The sequence below is a fragment of the Megalops cyprinoides genome, chromosome 10 (assembly GCF_013368585.1).
Source record: "Megalops cyprinoides isolate fMegCyp1 chromosome 10, fMegCyp1.pri, whole genome shotgun sequence".
NCBI classification, from domain to species: domain Eukaryota; kingdom Metazoa; phylum Chordata; class Actinopteri; order Elopiformes; family Megalopidae; genus Megalops; species Megalops cyprinoides.
Window position 1 is genome coordinate 15011039 of NC_050592.1, and position 17997 is coordinate 15029035.

The following is a 17997-nucleotide window of genomic DNA, read 5'->3' on the forward strand; positions in this document are numbered from 1 at the left end:
TGAAGTCACCACCCCACTCATGCCTTTGTAGACAAAAGTGTATCATGTGTATGCTCAGATCCCTTATTAAGTGGACAAATTGCTTTGCAATTGTAATGAATAGAAGCCAAAACGAGAGTGTTCTTGGTCACGACTCATAATTGAGGCTGGGCTCATATCAGGGGTGAAATTATTGATTAGTGTTGTTATATTAGGCAATTGTGCGTGGACATAAATTGGCAAGATCAGGGAATTGCTAATGGGCCAACAACACACAAACTACATGGCAAGTTTTGCTATACAATACATAGAGTTTATAAACATTATCTATATGAGTGCATCTCATTCAGTGTGGTCATAGAGGGTGTTGCAGGGCAAAAGTTAGAAATATGTCCAGTTTTATTGCATCTGACTCTACTACACTATATTTTTAAGGCTTTGTGGATTTCTACATGTGCATTCTGAAGTGTTAAATAGTGGTTATGACTTTTCATTTATTTGGAATGAGACCCGGCCCCTTTAACAACGAGCAAAAGTGACCTCATCACTGCAGGAATCCATCCTGCTCCTTTTCTTATTAAACCTTCTCCTGCCTGCCTCAATCAAATTTCAAACAACAGCTGTATAGTAATATTCACAGTGGTTTCAGGCAATGGAATTATCATCTAAATTTGCTCCTCAGATTATGTTACGCACCGAAAAGGAACAAATGAAGCAATATTGCATTTCTCAGAGCACATTTCTTAGTGGATTTCAGGCCATGGAGAAATAACTGAATTGTAACTTTAGCTTACTGCTGAAAGAGGAACTTATTCATTCGGGATACCACGTGATCCCCCTCCTTTAGAAGGTAATGGATTTATTATGCTTTGGGCAGATTGGATAAAAACATCTGAAGTAGGTTTCCCGTATCCTGCCGGAGGACAGCAACTCCTGTTTCTCTTCTCTAGTGGGATCAGTGAGTGTCTGGTAATGAATTATTCTGCAGTGGTTCTGTAGGATTCAGAAGTACCGTTACAGTGAGACCTCCTGGAAGATCTCCCACGCTCCATGAACAGTGATTCATCTGTACTTTTTATTCCTTTATTATTTATTATTTTAAAATCAACTGTTGCCTATAGTAACAAGATTACCCATTGTTAATGTACAGTATATTTACTAGTGTTAGACTTAAATACATACACTTGCACATGTTACTCAGGTAAATAAGAAATCTGACCAAAATATCAGCTTCTGTCTGGGGCGATAAAGTAAAAGAGTCCCATGTTTGGCGCTGCCAGCCACAACCAAGTGTAAATCTTTAATTGAACGACCGTGTGTTTTTTGTTACTATCATTATTCTTTCATTATTCATAGCTTTGGTCTTTATGGTCAATGTGTTCCCCTCCTCCTCCCCTCTCCAGGGAAAATGTGGCGGAGGAGGGCAGTGGTCCAGGCGTCGCAGGGGGATGGCCGGCCCTGCCCCTCACAGATGGAGCAGTGGAAGCCCTGTCCTGTCCGGCCCTGCTACAGATGGCAGTACAGCCAGTGGTCAGAGTGCACGGTGGAGGTGCGTCTTCCCCCAAGCCATGCTGATCTGTCACTCCCTTTCTCCCTTTCTCTTACACACACTCTCTCTCTCTCGAGCTGCTGTAATCTGTTTGACACTGGGGGCACATCGGGGGGTTTAATTAAAGACGCAGAAAAAAAGTCAGTCAGTTCTCTTCCTCTCAATGAAATGAACAATGCCAAGTGGGGGGGGGGGGGGCTTGTTTATGGCGTGGAATTTGATTATAATGAAAGGGAGCGCTGGCCCCTTTGTTCCTCTTTGCCCGCTCTTTCCTCTCTTTCCCCCTTTCTTCTTTATATCACACCAGGAAATGAAATAAACTCACAATAGCCTAATAGAGCAAATGCAACCAACAGTTGAAACAATCACACAAGAGCCTAGCAATACGGCTCGTGGAATCAATTCTCCATTGTTGATATTTTATGTCGCATGTCAAGCAGACAGAAAGCAAGATGTCAGAAGTTCCTGTAGATCCTGTGATAGCAGGCAGATTACAAAGGATATAGCATTCTCCTCTGCGTGTGTGGATCCCCAGGATGCCGAGTGCGGTGAGGGCTTCCGTTTCCGGAACATATCCTGCTTCGTGTCAGATGGCTCCAGGGATGGAGAGGGAAGCATGGTAGATGAAGAGCTCTGTGGCGACCTGGAGCCATCAGTGGATGGGGACAAACAGATCATTTTGGAGGAGGCCTGCATCGTTCCCTGCCCAGGTATAACAAGCCATTCTCATTTACCGCACCACTGCTCCACCACACATCCTGTACCGGCAAATGTGCAATGTCAATAACAGTATGCAGAGTCAATCTCTGGGTGCAGTGTTGACCATAGTGTAGAGTGTTCATTACAGTGTACAGTTTAGACCACAAAGGTGCACTTTTGTAGTGTAGAGCAACATGATTTGGTCATAAAGACCCATGCATGTTGGAGTGTAATGATAGGGAAACATTTATACCCTGAAAGCAAGTCAGACCTGTTTGTTATTTTTACCATTTGTGTGTAATTCCTAGCTAATCATCTATGGAAATGAAAAGATTTGCAGCAAGCTGTAGAGCACAGTTCATTTGTTGTTCCTCATACCTATGCTAATTTTCTTCCCTTGTATTCCTCATAAAGCAAAGGATTGATTTAATCAATGCTAATACATTATGCAGGCATAACCATGCTACCTGATACCTTTAGTTTCCAATATACATTTCCTGTCATCTGTAGCAAGTCGTAAGATCCATTAAGCTTGCTGTGTATGGATAAGGCAATTTAAATGTCTGGCATAATCTGATTATGGCGCAAAAACCTGAACAGCTTCTGTATATGTAAGTGTTGGGAGATGTTTGGGTGGCAATTGTGAGTATATATGATGAGAAAATGTGCACTTTACATGATGACTTATGTTCAGATGTACAGGCTTGCTTTGTCAGTACAGATAATCTATGTCCATGTATTCATTGGAATGAATGGTAATTAGAATGCATTTACACAATGATACTCACTAAAATAAAAGGCAGAAACAATTAATTGTTGAATTATGGGCTGAACAGCTACGGTGTTGAAAAGGTACATGAAAAGCTAATTGCCCAGTCAAAGGAGTAAAAGACAGTCACCCTCAACTCCCTTACAATGCTTGGGTTGACTCAGTTTTGCTAAGTGAGTGTTACCAGGTGTATGTTGCTTATTTTAACTAAAAATAATAGGAAAATGGGCTTTTACTGTAGGTCTTTAAATGGAATGTAAACCTCCTCGATAATAGTCCTAATGATCCAGGATCAAAACCCTTGTTTTAAATCACAGTTGTAAACAGATTAACAGTCTATCATTACATTAGAGACAGGAGAGCAAGGCTTCATTAACAGAGCTGTCGCATCACAGAGACTTAAATGGCATGCGCCTTTGAATCCTGTATATGCCTTTTAAGTATCCCTCACCTCATTCACAGCATGTTGGTCTTGTTTTTGATAGCCGGTCTTGATATTGTGGAATGCCATTTCATAGTTAATCATTTTCGAGTAACTGTCTGTTTGTGTGTACGTATGTGTGGGTGTTATTTGCATGTATGTCTGTTTGCGTGTACACGTGTGTGGGCGTGTGTGGCCGCTCCTCCTTTCTATCTTTCCAAATCCCCATGCTTTATTAAAAAGATGCAAAGGCTTTAGCTTTTCAGACTGAGGGATATTTGTCATGTGTGTGCTCCTTCCTTCCGTCATCTGAAACAAAAGCCTCTTTGTCAAACAGGCACTATTTTAAGAAGTGTTCCACCAGGAGCTCTGACATCATTTTCTCATCCCACCACCTGCCCCCCTGTCAGAGGCACAGCTGCACCCTCCCCCCACCAAAGCCTTTATCAGCTTGACGCTCGATTTTTACATGCCTGCCATCCTCTGAGCTGCCAGTATGGCAAGCTGTTTGGACAACCAAATCCAGGCCTTACCTGGGGCAGCTGTGACAGGTGTTGGCCTGGGAAAGTGCCCTTTGTGATCTCCCATCGTTCTACATGCGGTGTAGATATCCAGAATAATGTGCATGAAATAAAATCTCATACGGACAATATGGATCACAGACTTTCATCTTTAATAATCTGAATTTTGTTATAGATTTGATACTAACAATTTTTGTAATAATAATTAATAATTGTGTGTATAGGTCTGTGTATGAATAATATTTGAAATAACAACAAACCAATGTACTTACTCATTAAGCCTGTTCCAGTAGATGACTGGATTCTTTGGCCGGCCTTCGCCTCTCCTAGGTTTTCAGAAGTTGTTAGTGTTAATGGTTTCAGCCTCTGTCCCCCTGCGCTGTTGGGAAAGAGCTCAAGTTATTCAGAAGTCTGTTCACTGTCTGCCTCAGGCTGATGCTGTCAAGATGTTTTGTTCAAACAGTTTGGTTCTAAACACATGCTTATTCTTGAAGTAAATAATGCATTAAAATGTTCTTCGAATAAATGCTGTTAAATTGATGTTTTGATACTTTACAAATTTACGAATTGGAGTGAACCGGGTTCATTTATTATATGTATTACAGTCAGGATTGAGGTCTGGTTGTATCCCACAGGACTAATACTATGGAATATCGTGAATTTTACACATCCCACACCCCCCCCAATACACATAACAATCCCAAAATCTGACCCATAGCCATTTATAATACTGTTTTTTGTTGAAACTATTCAGGTGTACAGATTCAGACCCACAAGTCCTAGGTCATGACTCCAGCCCTGTAATCACCTCTTACTTACACATCAACTACTTACACATTGCTGCCCACTTTATACCCAATACTCAGAATAATTAAACATTTATCTGCGTCCCTGGAGCGCACAGGGTAATGCAAACCAAAGCGAGACCAGTGAACTGAGCCTGTGAGTTAAAAAAGCTACCCGCAGCTCCTTCAGTATGTGCACTAAGAAAAAACATTAGCTGTTTAATAATGGATGAAGAACTCCCATCTCCAAACTGTCTCGCCATTAGTGGCGTCTGGGCTCTCTCGGGGCTGTAGACAGGCTTTAGCTTATTATGTGGCTGCTTGATGCCCTGACTTAGTGTGCGCTATCCTAATTCCAACTATTTGAACCCCTACTTGCGTCATATTATATGATTTGAGCTAGTGTTAGAAATTTGATCTTGCAGCACAACTGGAATGTACAGATGTGGTACAAATATAGGTAATCCCAGCCCTGGAGGACCAGAATCCTGCAGACTCTAGTTTTATCTGTTTTACACCCAGAACGCCAGCTGAATCCTTCAATGAAGCAGCTGGGAGTGCATTAAGATCCAAATTAAACGGAACTCCTGACACATGTAAATAACATCACACAGCAAAATGGATGATAGGTTCTGTCAAAGCATCAGAGCGTAAGTGTAAACATTTCTGTCACCACTGGATCATGAAATGGCAAGGTTTATCAATGATTTAGTCCTGCTGTTTGTGATGAGCAGCGGCAACTTTTTTTTTTTTTGCACTTTTGAAATGTGTCATGAACACCCCGTCTCTGTGGTTTTTGGTCCCGATATTTAAAATGCTGTTTCACAGGTGACTGCTACTTAATGGAGTGGACATCATGGAGCCCGTGCCAGACCAGCTGTGTGCAAGCCGATGACCTTGGGTTTGATTCTGTCCAGGTCCGATCCCGGGCCGTCATCGCCCAGGAGCCTGAGAACCTGCAGCAGTGTCCAGACCAGGACTGGGAAACTCGGCCCTGCGCAGGTTAGCACCATGTGCTCCCACAGGAAAACATACTGAGAGGTGTCATTGTCCATACATTATCCATTAAAACACTTTGTGTCACTGGGTCAGAGTAATGGTAATTAACATTAAAGGGAACTATGCGTTCTCTCAAAAACATTTCTGCAGTTAATATTTATTTTTAACCTGAAGTATTATTTCAAACGTACAGGCAGCAGTGCAGTGTGGTGATCAAGGAGCAGAGCTTGGAAACCACAATGTTAGAGGATTGATTCCTAGGCAGGGCACTGCTATTGCGTTCTCAGCCTAAATTGCTTCAGTAAATATCCAGCTGTATAAATGGAAAATATGTGTAAAGATAAGCTGTGTAAGTCAGCCTGGATGAGGGTGTCTGCTGAGCAAATAACTCATAATCTACTTGAAGCATGAAATTCAATTTAAAGTAATAAAATGGAAAAGGAAAATCGATGCATATTTCAAAATGAACCCCAGCAAAAGTATTTAGTTAGACATACCGGGCACAGGCTCCTAAAAGGCACATGAATAAAAGCCTGGCACATCTAACTGGACACTTTTGTTGGGTTTTATTTCCCTTTAGAACCACCCTGGGTGTTTTGTAAGTGTACAGCCACAGCTTTTTAGATTCAAACCAAAAAGCCTCTGGTCAAGAATCTGTTGCTGCGGATGCTGCTGCACTCGCATGGCATTTGTAGGGTGACCTGGTTTCTTGGTATCATAGCAGGCGTGTTGCGGGCTGTTTTCAGGCTCCATGTGACCCGTCAAAGTGTCAAGGCTGTGCTGCCCCACGCACGTGATTGCACGTCATTTTTCTCCAGCGCCGAACCACTACACAAGCAACCTTTCCGCTGCAGGCCAAAGTGCTGGTGGATGTAATTTCAAAGCACGGCTACGGTTCCCGCAATGAGTGATGTGATAATAAAAGAAAGAGCTCTGCTGGGAATTTCAGCCTTTACACTAACCGCGAGTCCATTGGTTCAAGGTTGCCGAGCTTAACATATCGATTCCAGCTCGATTTGGCATGGCCACGGGACTATGTGTGGCGATAAGAGCTCAATAAACCGAGCAAAATCAAATTTTTTTGAATTGTGAAGACTATGCAAACATACCGCTTTGTAGATTGTCTAAGAGTGCTAACAGAGAGTATGTCTAAGAACTGACAGAGAGGGAGGCATGAATGAGGCCAGGCTGCCTGTGGCTGCAGTTGGCGTCTCTGAGTTCCTCACGCTGTGCTCTCCCTCCCATGCAGACGGGCAGTGTTACGAGTACAAGTGGATGACCGGCGCATGGAGAGGGTCCTCTCGCCTGGTGTGGTGCCAGCGCTCCGACGGGTTAAATGTCACAGGTACCATTCTGTGCCATGTCTGCACTGCTTATTGTTTTTATCACTCCGGTGGAATCAATTAGGCCATTAGTCCGTGTGTTTTCTTATTGTGCAACCTCATTTGAAAAGGGCTGACGTAAGAATAATTTCGCCTTAAACCGATTACATTCTCATGTGTGTCTGCTTTTAAATTTTTACCTGTATTTTTTTATTGACCACATACATCACTTGAAAATATGTTTAAACAGATATCTTTAATATAACATTCTGTCCTGATAATCTGATTTACGTACCCACACTTTTGGGAGTGTGTGTGTAATCTTTTGATAGACCAGGGGAATTTACAGGATTTAAAACAAAAATTGTGAAATGAGAATGTCCACATAAAAAAAAGGAGAAAAAAACTAAACAGGGGTTTATAAGATTCCCGTGACTCATGCATTTAGGGAGCTGTCCTACATTCCTGCAAATTCAAAGTGCTGTGGCAAATGTTCCAGTTTCTAGAATTCCTGTTTAAATACACAAGCTGCGTTTCCACAGATCCACCGTAGCTCAGTTTTACCAAAGGCATTATATGAAGGCATTTCAGCAGTAAAATGACCTGACAATATGTTTTCTAACCCTGGATATGATAGTAGCTTGGCCTGGAGCCCAAGCAAATTTAGCAGAAGAAGGTGTCTTTCTAAAATACCAAGTCTTTTTCAGTGCTTACTCCTATCTGGTTAGCACAGTTTTGTTCACATAATATTGACAATTCATGTTTTAAAATAATTATTCTACCCCCTGAGCTTAATGTCATATCTGCCTATAATTAGCGTCATTCACAGTGATCTTTTTTGTCGCTATCTTTCCTAAATTTATTCTTGCGCCATAATATCCACATTTACTTAAAGGACATCCAATAAAACATTATTGCAAATACTGAAATGTTTGAATTGTTTGAGCATCCACAGACATTGGTGAGTGGCAAGCGATTTCACATTTTTTTTTACTAAACAAATATGATGTAGGCAGGTGCAGATGTTACTGGAGAAGTAACACTCTAAAATGACCTGGGTTCAGCAGCTATTGAGCAGTGGGTGAGATTGTATCAGTTGAAATACAGACTCCTATACTGGCTTGCATTAAAATTGCAGAGCTACTGCTAAGGTAGGTCAGTAGAAGCTACACTACTGTTTTCAAAGATGGAACTATATTCATTTACGCTTGTCAAATCAATGTTCTCAGATGGACGACATCATCACTCTTGTGCCAGCTCAGATAATCATGTGGAGTATCAGCTGTCTGTTGATGATCTATTTTTACACTTTGGTCATTCTTTACATGCTGTTCATCAATTTACACATTTCGGTCGTTGTCTCCTTAACAGTTTCCAGTATTCTATGTGCCTTACGCAGAAGGAGTGCTTTTTAACATACAATCAATGAAAAAAATAGACGAAGTACCTTGGTCAAGGGTACAAAAGCAGTGGCTCATCCAGAAACTGAACCTGCAATACCCTTGCTTTAAGTACAACTACCCATGTTTCCACACTGCCACCATATTTTTTCTGACCTGGATTCCTGAATTCCAAGAATTCCTGAATTCTGCTCATGAATTACATAATAACGTTCCACCTTGCCAATTTTGGATTTGGGTTTGACATAAACATATTTAAGAACATTTTTATAGGGTACATACATTTAAAGCAGTATTTTTTTATATTTTGGTATTTTCCAAACATTCATTCATGACAAAGAAACACATTATAATAGCTTGTATGTGAGTAGAGGATAGAATGGAAAGTGACCAGATAATTGAGTATATATTTCTGTCTCAATCAATTTATTTTGTATACACTTAGAATTGAGAATTTCAAGGTATACTGTCAAAACAATACAACTTTTTTTCTGTTTCTGGTTTCCTCTGATCTAGCTATTTGAAGAAATAAACAGTATTGTTCAACATTTTTCCTGGAATCCCTTGTTACTGATTGTGTTACATGATTTAATAACACTGATATATGTGGATCACTGTGTCAGAGCCACTTACTTCTGGAATAACCTAACACAAAAGTTCTGACATGCCCTCGTCATCATTGTGGCATAGTGGTAAGGACCACTACTCATAGGTTGCTGGCCTTCACCGGTAGGCCACTATTGTATTACCCCAGGGTACTTAACCCAAACTGCTTTAGTAAATGGTCAGCTGTATAAATGTATAACATGTAAAATTGTAAGCTATGTAATAATTGCTCTGGATAAGCGTGTTTGTTGGTAAGTGTAATGCAATGTCCTCAGTGTTTTTAGAAAGCACTCTGGTTGGTCACTTACTGTTGATTTCTGTCCCACAGGTGGTTGCCCCCTCACCAGCCAGCCAGTGTCAGACAGGTCATGTGACCCACCGTGTGAGAAGCCACAGTCCTACTGTAATGAGGTTAGACACTGTGTGATGCGTGAGGGTGTGGCAGATGCAGTGTAATGTATGAGAAGCTGCATTCTTACTACACTTAGATTAGAGGGAAAAACCAGATATTTTTCCCTGCAGGATTTCCAAGTGAATCCTTTATAGGTCCACCAGTTTCTTTAAATCATTATATTTGTCTTAAAAGAAACACCAGGAACAAAAAGCTGTGAATGAGCCGTAGCCTGAGAACATCTGTTCAGAATGCACCCCACACCTGATCTTCACACTCAAAAGCATACATTAGTGTCAGGGTGTACTGGTCCCCACTGTCCTGCTTGGCCCCAGCCCTGAGCTCCACAGGAGAGCCAGGGGGTAAAGCAGTTGAAATAGCAGCGCACGTCTCCCTCGGTTCAGCTCCAGAGAGATCCAGCTCCTTCCCTGCTGTCTGCCTGCAGTGCCATTTCTGACCCTGCCCCACAGTGATATGTGTGAGGAAGAGCGTGAGAGAGATTCAGCAGGGTTTCAGCCGAGAGGCTGCTCTGTGTCTCTGTGAGTTAGTGTGGGTCGAAGAGTCTGTCTCTGACCCATGCCCACATTCTTTTTTTTCCTTTCTTTTTGCTGTAAGGCGGGCTTGTTCTTTTTACAGTTGTTTTTTTGTCTTATTATTATTTATTTATTTTTTTTGCTTTGACACACTTTTCAAAACGCAATTCTAAAGTGCAAAACGTAACACAAAACCCTAAAGTACTCAATCATGTAAGCAATGCAAAACAAAAGTCTAAATCAAATGTGAGCAATGCATAATGCACAAGCAATTCACGTTGCTGAAACTTCATATATCAACATTTTTCCTTGAAAATACTCCAAATGAACACAAACTGCAAATCTCTGCATTGTGTATAAGGAGGGATATAATGCTGTAGTCTGGATGTGCTGCAAAACACATGACAGAAATTTACATTATGAAAGATGTAACGACATTTCTATATACAACATGATTATGTAGAGCAATCCAAAAAGTCCAACGGATGGGTTTAACTCTATAGCCCTGGCAAAGGGATTTGTAACTCCATTTTCTGATATATCCATGAACATATATATATATATATAAATTGCCTAGCATGCTTGGCAATAATGTTCCCACCACAGTGCCAGCAATATTGCTCTTTTTTCACTAGTTCAGGAAATTTGTTCTCAAATTTGTTCTCAACCCTTCCCTAACTTTAATCACTGTGTTATTAGAAATGACATTAGACCTCTAAATTGAGTTGGACAATATCGCTGGTTCCTTGTATTGTCAAACCTCTCTTTATAGTGTGGCCAGTCTCTGTTGGTTTTATTTAATATAAGACTACCACACAATGTCAGTGTTGACGTCAACCACTGACCTTGTGTTACTGTTGCAATTAGTCACGAACGCAAGTGTTTCCTCAACATTTTTACGTATTGATGAAATGATAATAAGTCAAGCTTCCTTTCATTTTCACATGGATGAGACCATTTGGCCACATGGGTGAGGCCATTTGTTTTGGCAAATGATCAATTAACATTTGAAATAGGCTGTTTGGACAGCAAGTTAGAGCTTCAAGACTTAGAAAGAGAAGAGTTTTCCGTTGTTTATGTGAATATGATAAAATGTGACTTAAGGTCAGAACTGTGGAAGTTGGTGCTTTGCACTTTGGAACCATGTTTGAAAATAGCAAAGTAATAGTAAAATTTTAATATGCTTGACTGATGTGCATGTGTGTTTCTGTGTGTGCGTGTGTGTGTATAAAATTAGAATGGAGACAATATGACATCCTATTCCATGCAGTTGAATGTTCAAGCATACAAAACACGCAATGACTCTGCATCCTCACGCTGTGTATAACCCTTTGAAGATGCAAATGATTTAGAGATTTGCCAGTCTCTGATCTGCTTATCGCAATCACAAAGAGTGTGCCCTTTCCCAAGATATTGCAGAGAGAATAGAACCCCCATGGAGAAACAGCACAGTGCAGTGGGATGTTAGCTCATATGCGTCATCCTATTGCTGAAACAAGGACACCAAACTGCAAAAACAGGAACATTTGCAGAAATTGTACACCGTTGCACTGGTTTTAAGATATCCTATTAACTAAGAAAAGAAATAGCCTGTGAATAATGATCCATTTATTCACAGAAATTTTGAAGATATGTTCGCATTAGGGCTCCCACACTGAGCTGCCATTTGAACGCTAAGGAAAAAAAAACGTATATACAACATCTAATACTGACATTTACATTCAAGTGCTCTATCTGGGCTTATTTAATCACAGAACAAATAGTCTTTTTTCTTTAAATAACTCTTGATCACTGACAGTTGAATTCAGTCCTGAACGCCACCTATCAGTAAAATACTTGCTTCCATCATATTGTATGAATTGTTTTTAGTCCTTAATTGACTGCCGTTCTGTGCCGGTGCAAATGTGTAGGACTGTACCCAAGAAATGGATGCATTTTTGCTTGAGAGATGAATTGTACAGCTGTAACTGGAAAGTCATGTGGCAGTGACATCTCCTGTCGCTGTTGAGCTGCAGTGGATCTAAAATAATATGGTGCTTCACCTTTACACTCAATTAATTCTGAAAATTTAAAAGTATTTTTTCTTTATTTCAGTGATGATACAACCCGTGTGTATTTATCACAAAATTAATGCAAGAGACAAATAAGTTGTCAATTTTGTTATTCAAGCAAATGTTTAATACTCCCATGCTATCCAGTTAGATTTCATACCCCCCATAAAATGCAGCTTCTTGGTGTGAATTTTTAGACAGGTCTTCTCATGCACTGAGAATGTACATGTGTTCTTTAAATGGCAGTGCTTTAAGTGGTGGCCACAGTTGGTCCTTTTTATCCTGGAGATCCATAGACTAAAGGTTTCAGAGTTTCCTTCCAAACCGCGGTTAAATGACATCAGATCAAATTAAAGTTTCCAACCCATCATAGGCTCTAATAAAGTTACTAAACCTGAGAGGGAATCAGAAATTGGAGCCTGTTGATCCGAAGATGAAATGAGTGCCTTAAATATAATTTGTGTGTGTGTCCCCTAAAGGCTGGTGTATGCGTGTGCGAGGAAGGCTTCACGGAGGTGATGACATCAGACGGCCTACTGGACCAGTGCACCCTGATCCCTGTGCTGGAGATCCCCACCGCTGGGGACAACAAGGCCGACGTGAAGACCAGCAGGGCCATCAACCCAACCCAGCCCACGTCAAGTCAGCCTGGCCGATCCGGGCGGACCTGGTTCCTGCAGCCTTTTGGACCAGGTGCACTGTCTAAACGGAGCCATCACAGAGTCTAAGCCTAACCCTTAAACAAACCAAGCCTGCTCAAAGTCACACGCAGTACTTCTGTTTTACCAAGTCTTTAACAAACCCAAGTTCATTACGGTGCAAGCAGGTCAGATACTGGCACACGAGGTATACGGGCCTCAGTTTAGAACAGGCAGTATGTAGATCCACCAGTCTTCATGTTAACTAATTGGGCTGATAAAGGATATAAATGTTCCACAAACTGTAAAACTTAGTGGATCCTCACCTGGTCTTAACTGGTGCCTGTAAGCAAGCAGTACTACATCAAGGAAAATTTGTTCCTTAATTGCAGGTCTTATTTTATAGTGCCCTCTGCTGATAGGAACATAGAAATACAAGGGAATCACAAAATCACAAATAATTGGAGCTCCAGTGCAAGGTTATTGTACATATCCAGTATACTGGCATGATAAATACACTTATACACATATATACACATTTACACGTACACTTGCTTTATTTGTATATTGTCTTGGTGAAATATTTGGTCTGTCAGCACCCGGCTCAGATAAAGAGGTGGTTGCAGAGTGTTGCTTTATTCAATGTTCAAATTGCTATCTGTTTTTACACATCGTCATGAGTGTTCATGATGTTCTAAGTAACCTCTTTTAAAGGTCTCAGCCATTCAAAAAGCAGCTCCACAACCCTGCCATAATGACTGTTGTTGGACTTGCAGGAGTAACTAACAAGCACTCCCTCTCCACAGATGGCAAGCTGAAGACGTGGGTGTATGGGGTGGCAGCAGGGGCCTTTGTGCTCCTTATATTTATAGTCTCCATGATCTATCTCGCTTGGTGAGTTCATTTTTCTGTGAACTTCAAACACCTGCCTTTGGTTTTCTTGTCATTCATTTTTATTTTTTAGGTTTGTTCACTTCTTGTCCCTCATGTGTACGTATTTTTGTGTTTGTTTGTTTCTGCATGGTTGCATCTGTGGCTAACAGCAGTTACTGTGCAATCCGCTGTGCCACTAAGACCCCTGATCCAGCCAACGGTACAGTGGTCTGGATGGGACAAAATGCACAAGAGTTAACTTTCACTTGCCCCGAGTGTCAGCATGCCACTTAGAGGATGTGGTGTAGCTGTGACTGTTGACCTCATGACCTCCCACTGTCCCCTATCCTGCTCGACTATGGAGTTGCTGGTGCAGGTGAGCAGGAAGCCCCGCCCCTAGCTGCTGGTCCAGTCCCCTTGTGCACTTGTAGTTATGTGGCCATATTTAGGTGACTATTGTAGGCTATAGAACTCAATGGCCTTTTTATTGTTGAAGCAGCAGCACATCTGCTAAGCAGATGTACTGCACTGTATTTAGTGGAAGTAGATATAGTCACCTTGGAGCTTTTTGTAGCGTGTAGCGCAATGGGTGATTTTAACTGTAATTTCATTTAATGACTGTTAAACTTGATCATTCATTTTATGACAGGCTACTGTAACAAAAAAAAAAAACATAAATGAAGTTTGCTCGCAGGAGCAGCATTGTCCCATGTTAGTCCTACACTGCCCTCCGATGGTCAGGTCTAAAAGCTGAAGACTGAGACCACCCGTCTTACCACCGAAGTCCACTGCCATACTATCCATGCTATAGCATCCATGTTTTCTTCTAGATGTCCATCATTTTTTTCATATTCATGTGCTCATGGATCACTAATGAGATCTAAGAGATGAGAGATTTGCAAATGAACTTTCCTTTTTTTCTGTTCATATGGTATTCTTGTTGATTTCTAATAGTTTCATGCATGGGTAACAACAGAGATCCAAGACTTACTGTAGCAGATTTGTATCGTGATGTTATACAAATATCGGTGATGTTTTCACTCTGCACTGTTTGAACATCATAGTTTCCCTCAGGATGACGTAACTTATTTTAGCCCAGACCATTCCTAATCTGCTTCAGGGCTGTGTCCCTCTGTTCTCAGTGACCTCTTCAGCATCTGCTACAAACCCCACACATCTATAGGCTAGTCTTGTGAAATGTGAACGTGGTTGGAATGCAGTAAGATGTAACAGGTTCTGACGTTTTATGCTCTGCCTCCCTGAACTCGGTAATTCTTCTTTGTGTGAAGCTGCGGGGTGCATGGTACCAGGACTGACGATCAAAGACCAAATCAAAACTTTGTGTCTGATGAAACCGTTTCATGGATGTAGCTTCGGATCAGCTGAAAGGATCAAACACATAGAGAGAAAAAAACCCTGAAGAATGGCATGCACTTTAAGTTTCAAAAAGCTAGTCAAATAAAGAAGAGGCAGATCTTAAAGGTATATTTACAGAAAAAGCTTTGCTCTCCTCCTATATCTGCTGACTTGAAATAACATTTGCTGGTTCAAGACTGAAATGTACTGTGCTGACTTGGGTCATTTGAACCCTATGACAGTGACCAGTCCAACTACAAATTATCTCTGCACACAATCTTTTATGTATGTAAATTGCCATATAAAGCCTCTGTACTCTGCAAGAGTCTGGCTGAGCAATAAATCACTGAATTGTGAAACTGATTTATGTCTAACAGCATTGCAGGTGGTCAGGTATTGAAAGTGGGTATTCACAGGGCAAGCAAATGAACAACTTATCTCTTATGCTTACCTCACATAGCTTTTCCAAGTATACAATTCCTCAAATATTAATATATGAATATATCAGTATTATTACCTGTATGTTTAGATTGTTTATGATTTCTTTGTACGTGTGTGTGTGTGTGTGTGTGTATGCATACATGTGTGCATGTATGCATGGGTGTGTGAGTGTGCATGTACGTGCATACATTTGTGTGTGTGTTTTGCAATAAATATTTTTCAAGGAAGTAAAAGCATTGGTATATCATCACATTTATTCAGGGAGCTACACTGATCACAGTTTGAGTTTACAGATAAAGGCATTGACTGACAGATTATAAACAGCTGACCTAAACAGAACCCTAATTTCTGCATTAGGGACTGGTGTCACTCAACTCATTCTGCATTTTATCACCATAATCTATATCAGCCTTTGTAACAGAGATGTAATATTTCAATGAATATAGGACAGTAAATCTGTTCAAGATAATTCACCTTTAGGTTATCAGGAAAAGTGTTGTAATTATTTCTGTATTTTAAATTTAGTTTGTTCTACTCATAATAATCAACAGATTAAAAGTAATTACCACTGTGCTATTTACAGAAGGTGAAAATGATGGATGAGGAAGGTTCTGCCCATTGCTGGTAATCTTAAGCTAGTGTTCCAAAATTGTCCAATTTAGTGTCCAAATAATGTATATATAGATGTAACTAGATTTTTTTATTTTGAAGATGTAATAAAATCTGGAGACCCTATGGGAACATGGAGATAAAAATGTTATCTTATGGAAACAATTTAATGCCTCATGAGCCTGACTTATCACATTCCTATCACAAGTTAATGCCTTGAGATATGAAGTTGTTCCCATGAGATACTAAATACAAATTCAGAAAATAAGCCATATTTCCCTTTAGATGACCTTCAACCCTACACCTATTAACTACCATTCCCGAGAGAGCAAGGCAATCTAGTTATTTTTTGTTTTGAACAGTTGGTCAACTGCACGCGTAATGGTCACGTTAGATGAATGTGTCTGAATATCGTGTTTGAATTAGATAAGGCTGGAAGTTTACATATGAGATCTGATTAACTGGTGACTGCCTGTCAACCATCTTTTTAATTTTGTATTTTTTTTTCTTAGCAAAAAGCCAAAGAAACCACAGAGGAGACAAAATAACAGACTGAAGCCTTTGACCCTGGCCTACGATGGTGACGCTGACATGTAGACTTCTGGGACAAGCTGGTGCCATGAAACCTGGTTCGTCTGTAACAAGAGTATCCCATCCTCATTATATAAGCACCATCTAAGGCAGTAACATCTGGAACCAGGAAAGATGGCTAACTTTCATTTTCAATGGAACACAGAACCTCAGAAACAAAGGAGTGGAATTTGATAAAGAAGGCTTCATGACAAGTTGGAGTACAGCAAATCCATGTTTAGCAGTAGCCTTTGTTTTTTTCTGTTTGTTAATTTTTTAATCTTCTGTTGCACGAGAGCCTTTACAAACTGTAGACTAAAGGGAACCTGCCTTTCTGTTCTTTATTTGCTTCAAAACAAACTGCTTTCAAAGTGAAGGTTGCTGCAGAGAGTCAGTGAAACACGGGTGAAAATTTTTTTCAGGAAGCACAGAGGTCTCCCTCACCTCTGGCGTTTGCCTGTGCTGAAATCCTGCAAATGGCAAGATGCTTGGGGGCTGAGGAAGGGGATCACACGTTGCCAAAAGTCACTGAGAGGAGAGGAGAAAAGCCTCATCGGAGAACCAGACTCCAGCCGTTGGATCTGAGACATATGTAGACCTCGCTTACTTATGGAAAACAAAACGAAAAATAAAAAATATAAAAACTCCAGATGCTTTTCTTTTCTCTAGCCCAGTTTCCCTGCGGCACCCATTCTTTGGAAGAGGAAAATGTACAAATCTTAAACAATATCAATCTTAACTGGAACTTTTGCCTGTGTCCCTCGTCTCCTTTTCAGGCACAATTTTTTGCACTATATTAGTGCAGCATGATATGCACTTATATCTAGTATTGCCATAGAAAACTGCCTCTCTCAAAACAGGACAATGTACAGTTGTGTGCTAGAAGTGTAAAAAAAGTAGACATTTTCCATGGAACGCACCAATATTTATTGACAATGATGGGAAAAGATTAGTGGTCAATGCTGTCGTATGACAGGATGGGAATCTATGTAAACGTGTATATATTTAAAAAAAATGTTCTTGTCACAACACCATTTTTTAAAAGCCAGTAATTTTGTGGTCTGTATAGTTACAGTCTGATGAGTGTCTCGTTTTCTGCCCGACTGACTTTAAATATGTAATTTCAGCGATGGTTTCTACTGTGATCTTGACGGTTGTTTACAATTTGTTGTTTTATATTTGTTTAGGTTTTTTTTTTATGATATCCAGGACATAGACCCGCGAATGATTGGTTTTGCTCCACGTTTAGATGACACATTTTGTTCAAAAAGATCCAAAACTTGTGAGATCTGTACAATCTATAACCACTGCTATGTGAAGTTACATGGCTTATTCATACAAAAGTAATAGAATCTGCCTTATTGTGTACTAGAATAAGTATGTAATTTATATGCAGATTAGCAAGACTGTGGACTGTGCTGAAGAGTACAACAGCACTGCCCCACCTGGGATTCAAACTGGCAACCTTCTGCAAGCTCTGTTCCC

General features: G+C 40.5%; 1 protein-coding gene across 2 annotated transcripts in view; it reads left to right on the plus strand.

Moving 5' to 3' along the window:
* LOC118784726 (thrombospondin type-1 domain-containing protein 7A) overlaps positions 1-17997 on the plus strand; it is a 102189-nt gene extending 84192 nt beyond the window's left edge. For both annotated transcript variants that reach the window (XM_036539117.1, XM_036539118.1), the window contains 8 exons: positions 1383-1528; positions 2064-2238; positions 5552-5725; positions 6972-7067; positions 9379-9461; positions 12505-12718; positions 13470-13557; positions 16455-17997. In XM_036539117.1, the coding sequence (XP_036395010.1) occupies positions 1383-1528; positions 2064-2238; positions 5552-5725; positions 6972-7067; positions 9379-9461; positions 12505-12718; positions 13470-13557; positions 16455-16539 (1061 nt within the window). In that variant the 3' untranslated portion in view covers positions 16540-17997. The remainder of the gene's footprint in view (positions 1-1382; positions 1529-2063; positions 2239-5551; positions 5726-6971; positions 7068-9378; positions 9462-12504; positions 12719-13469; positions 13558-16454) is intronic.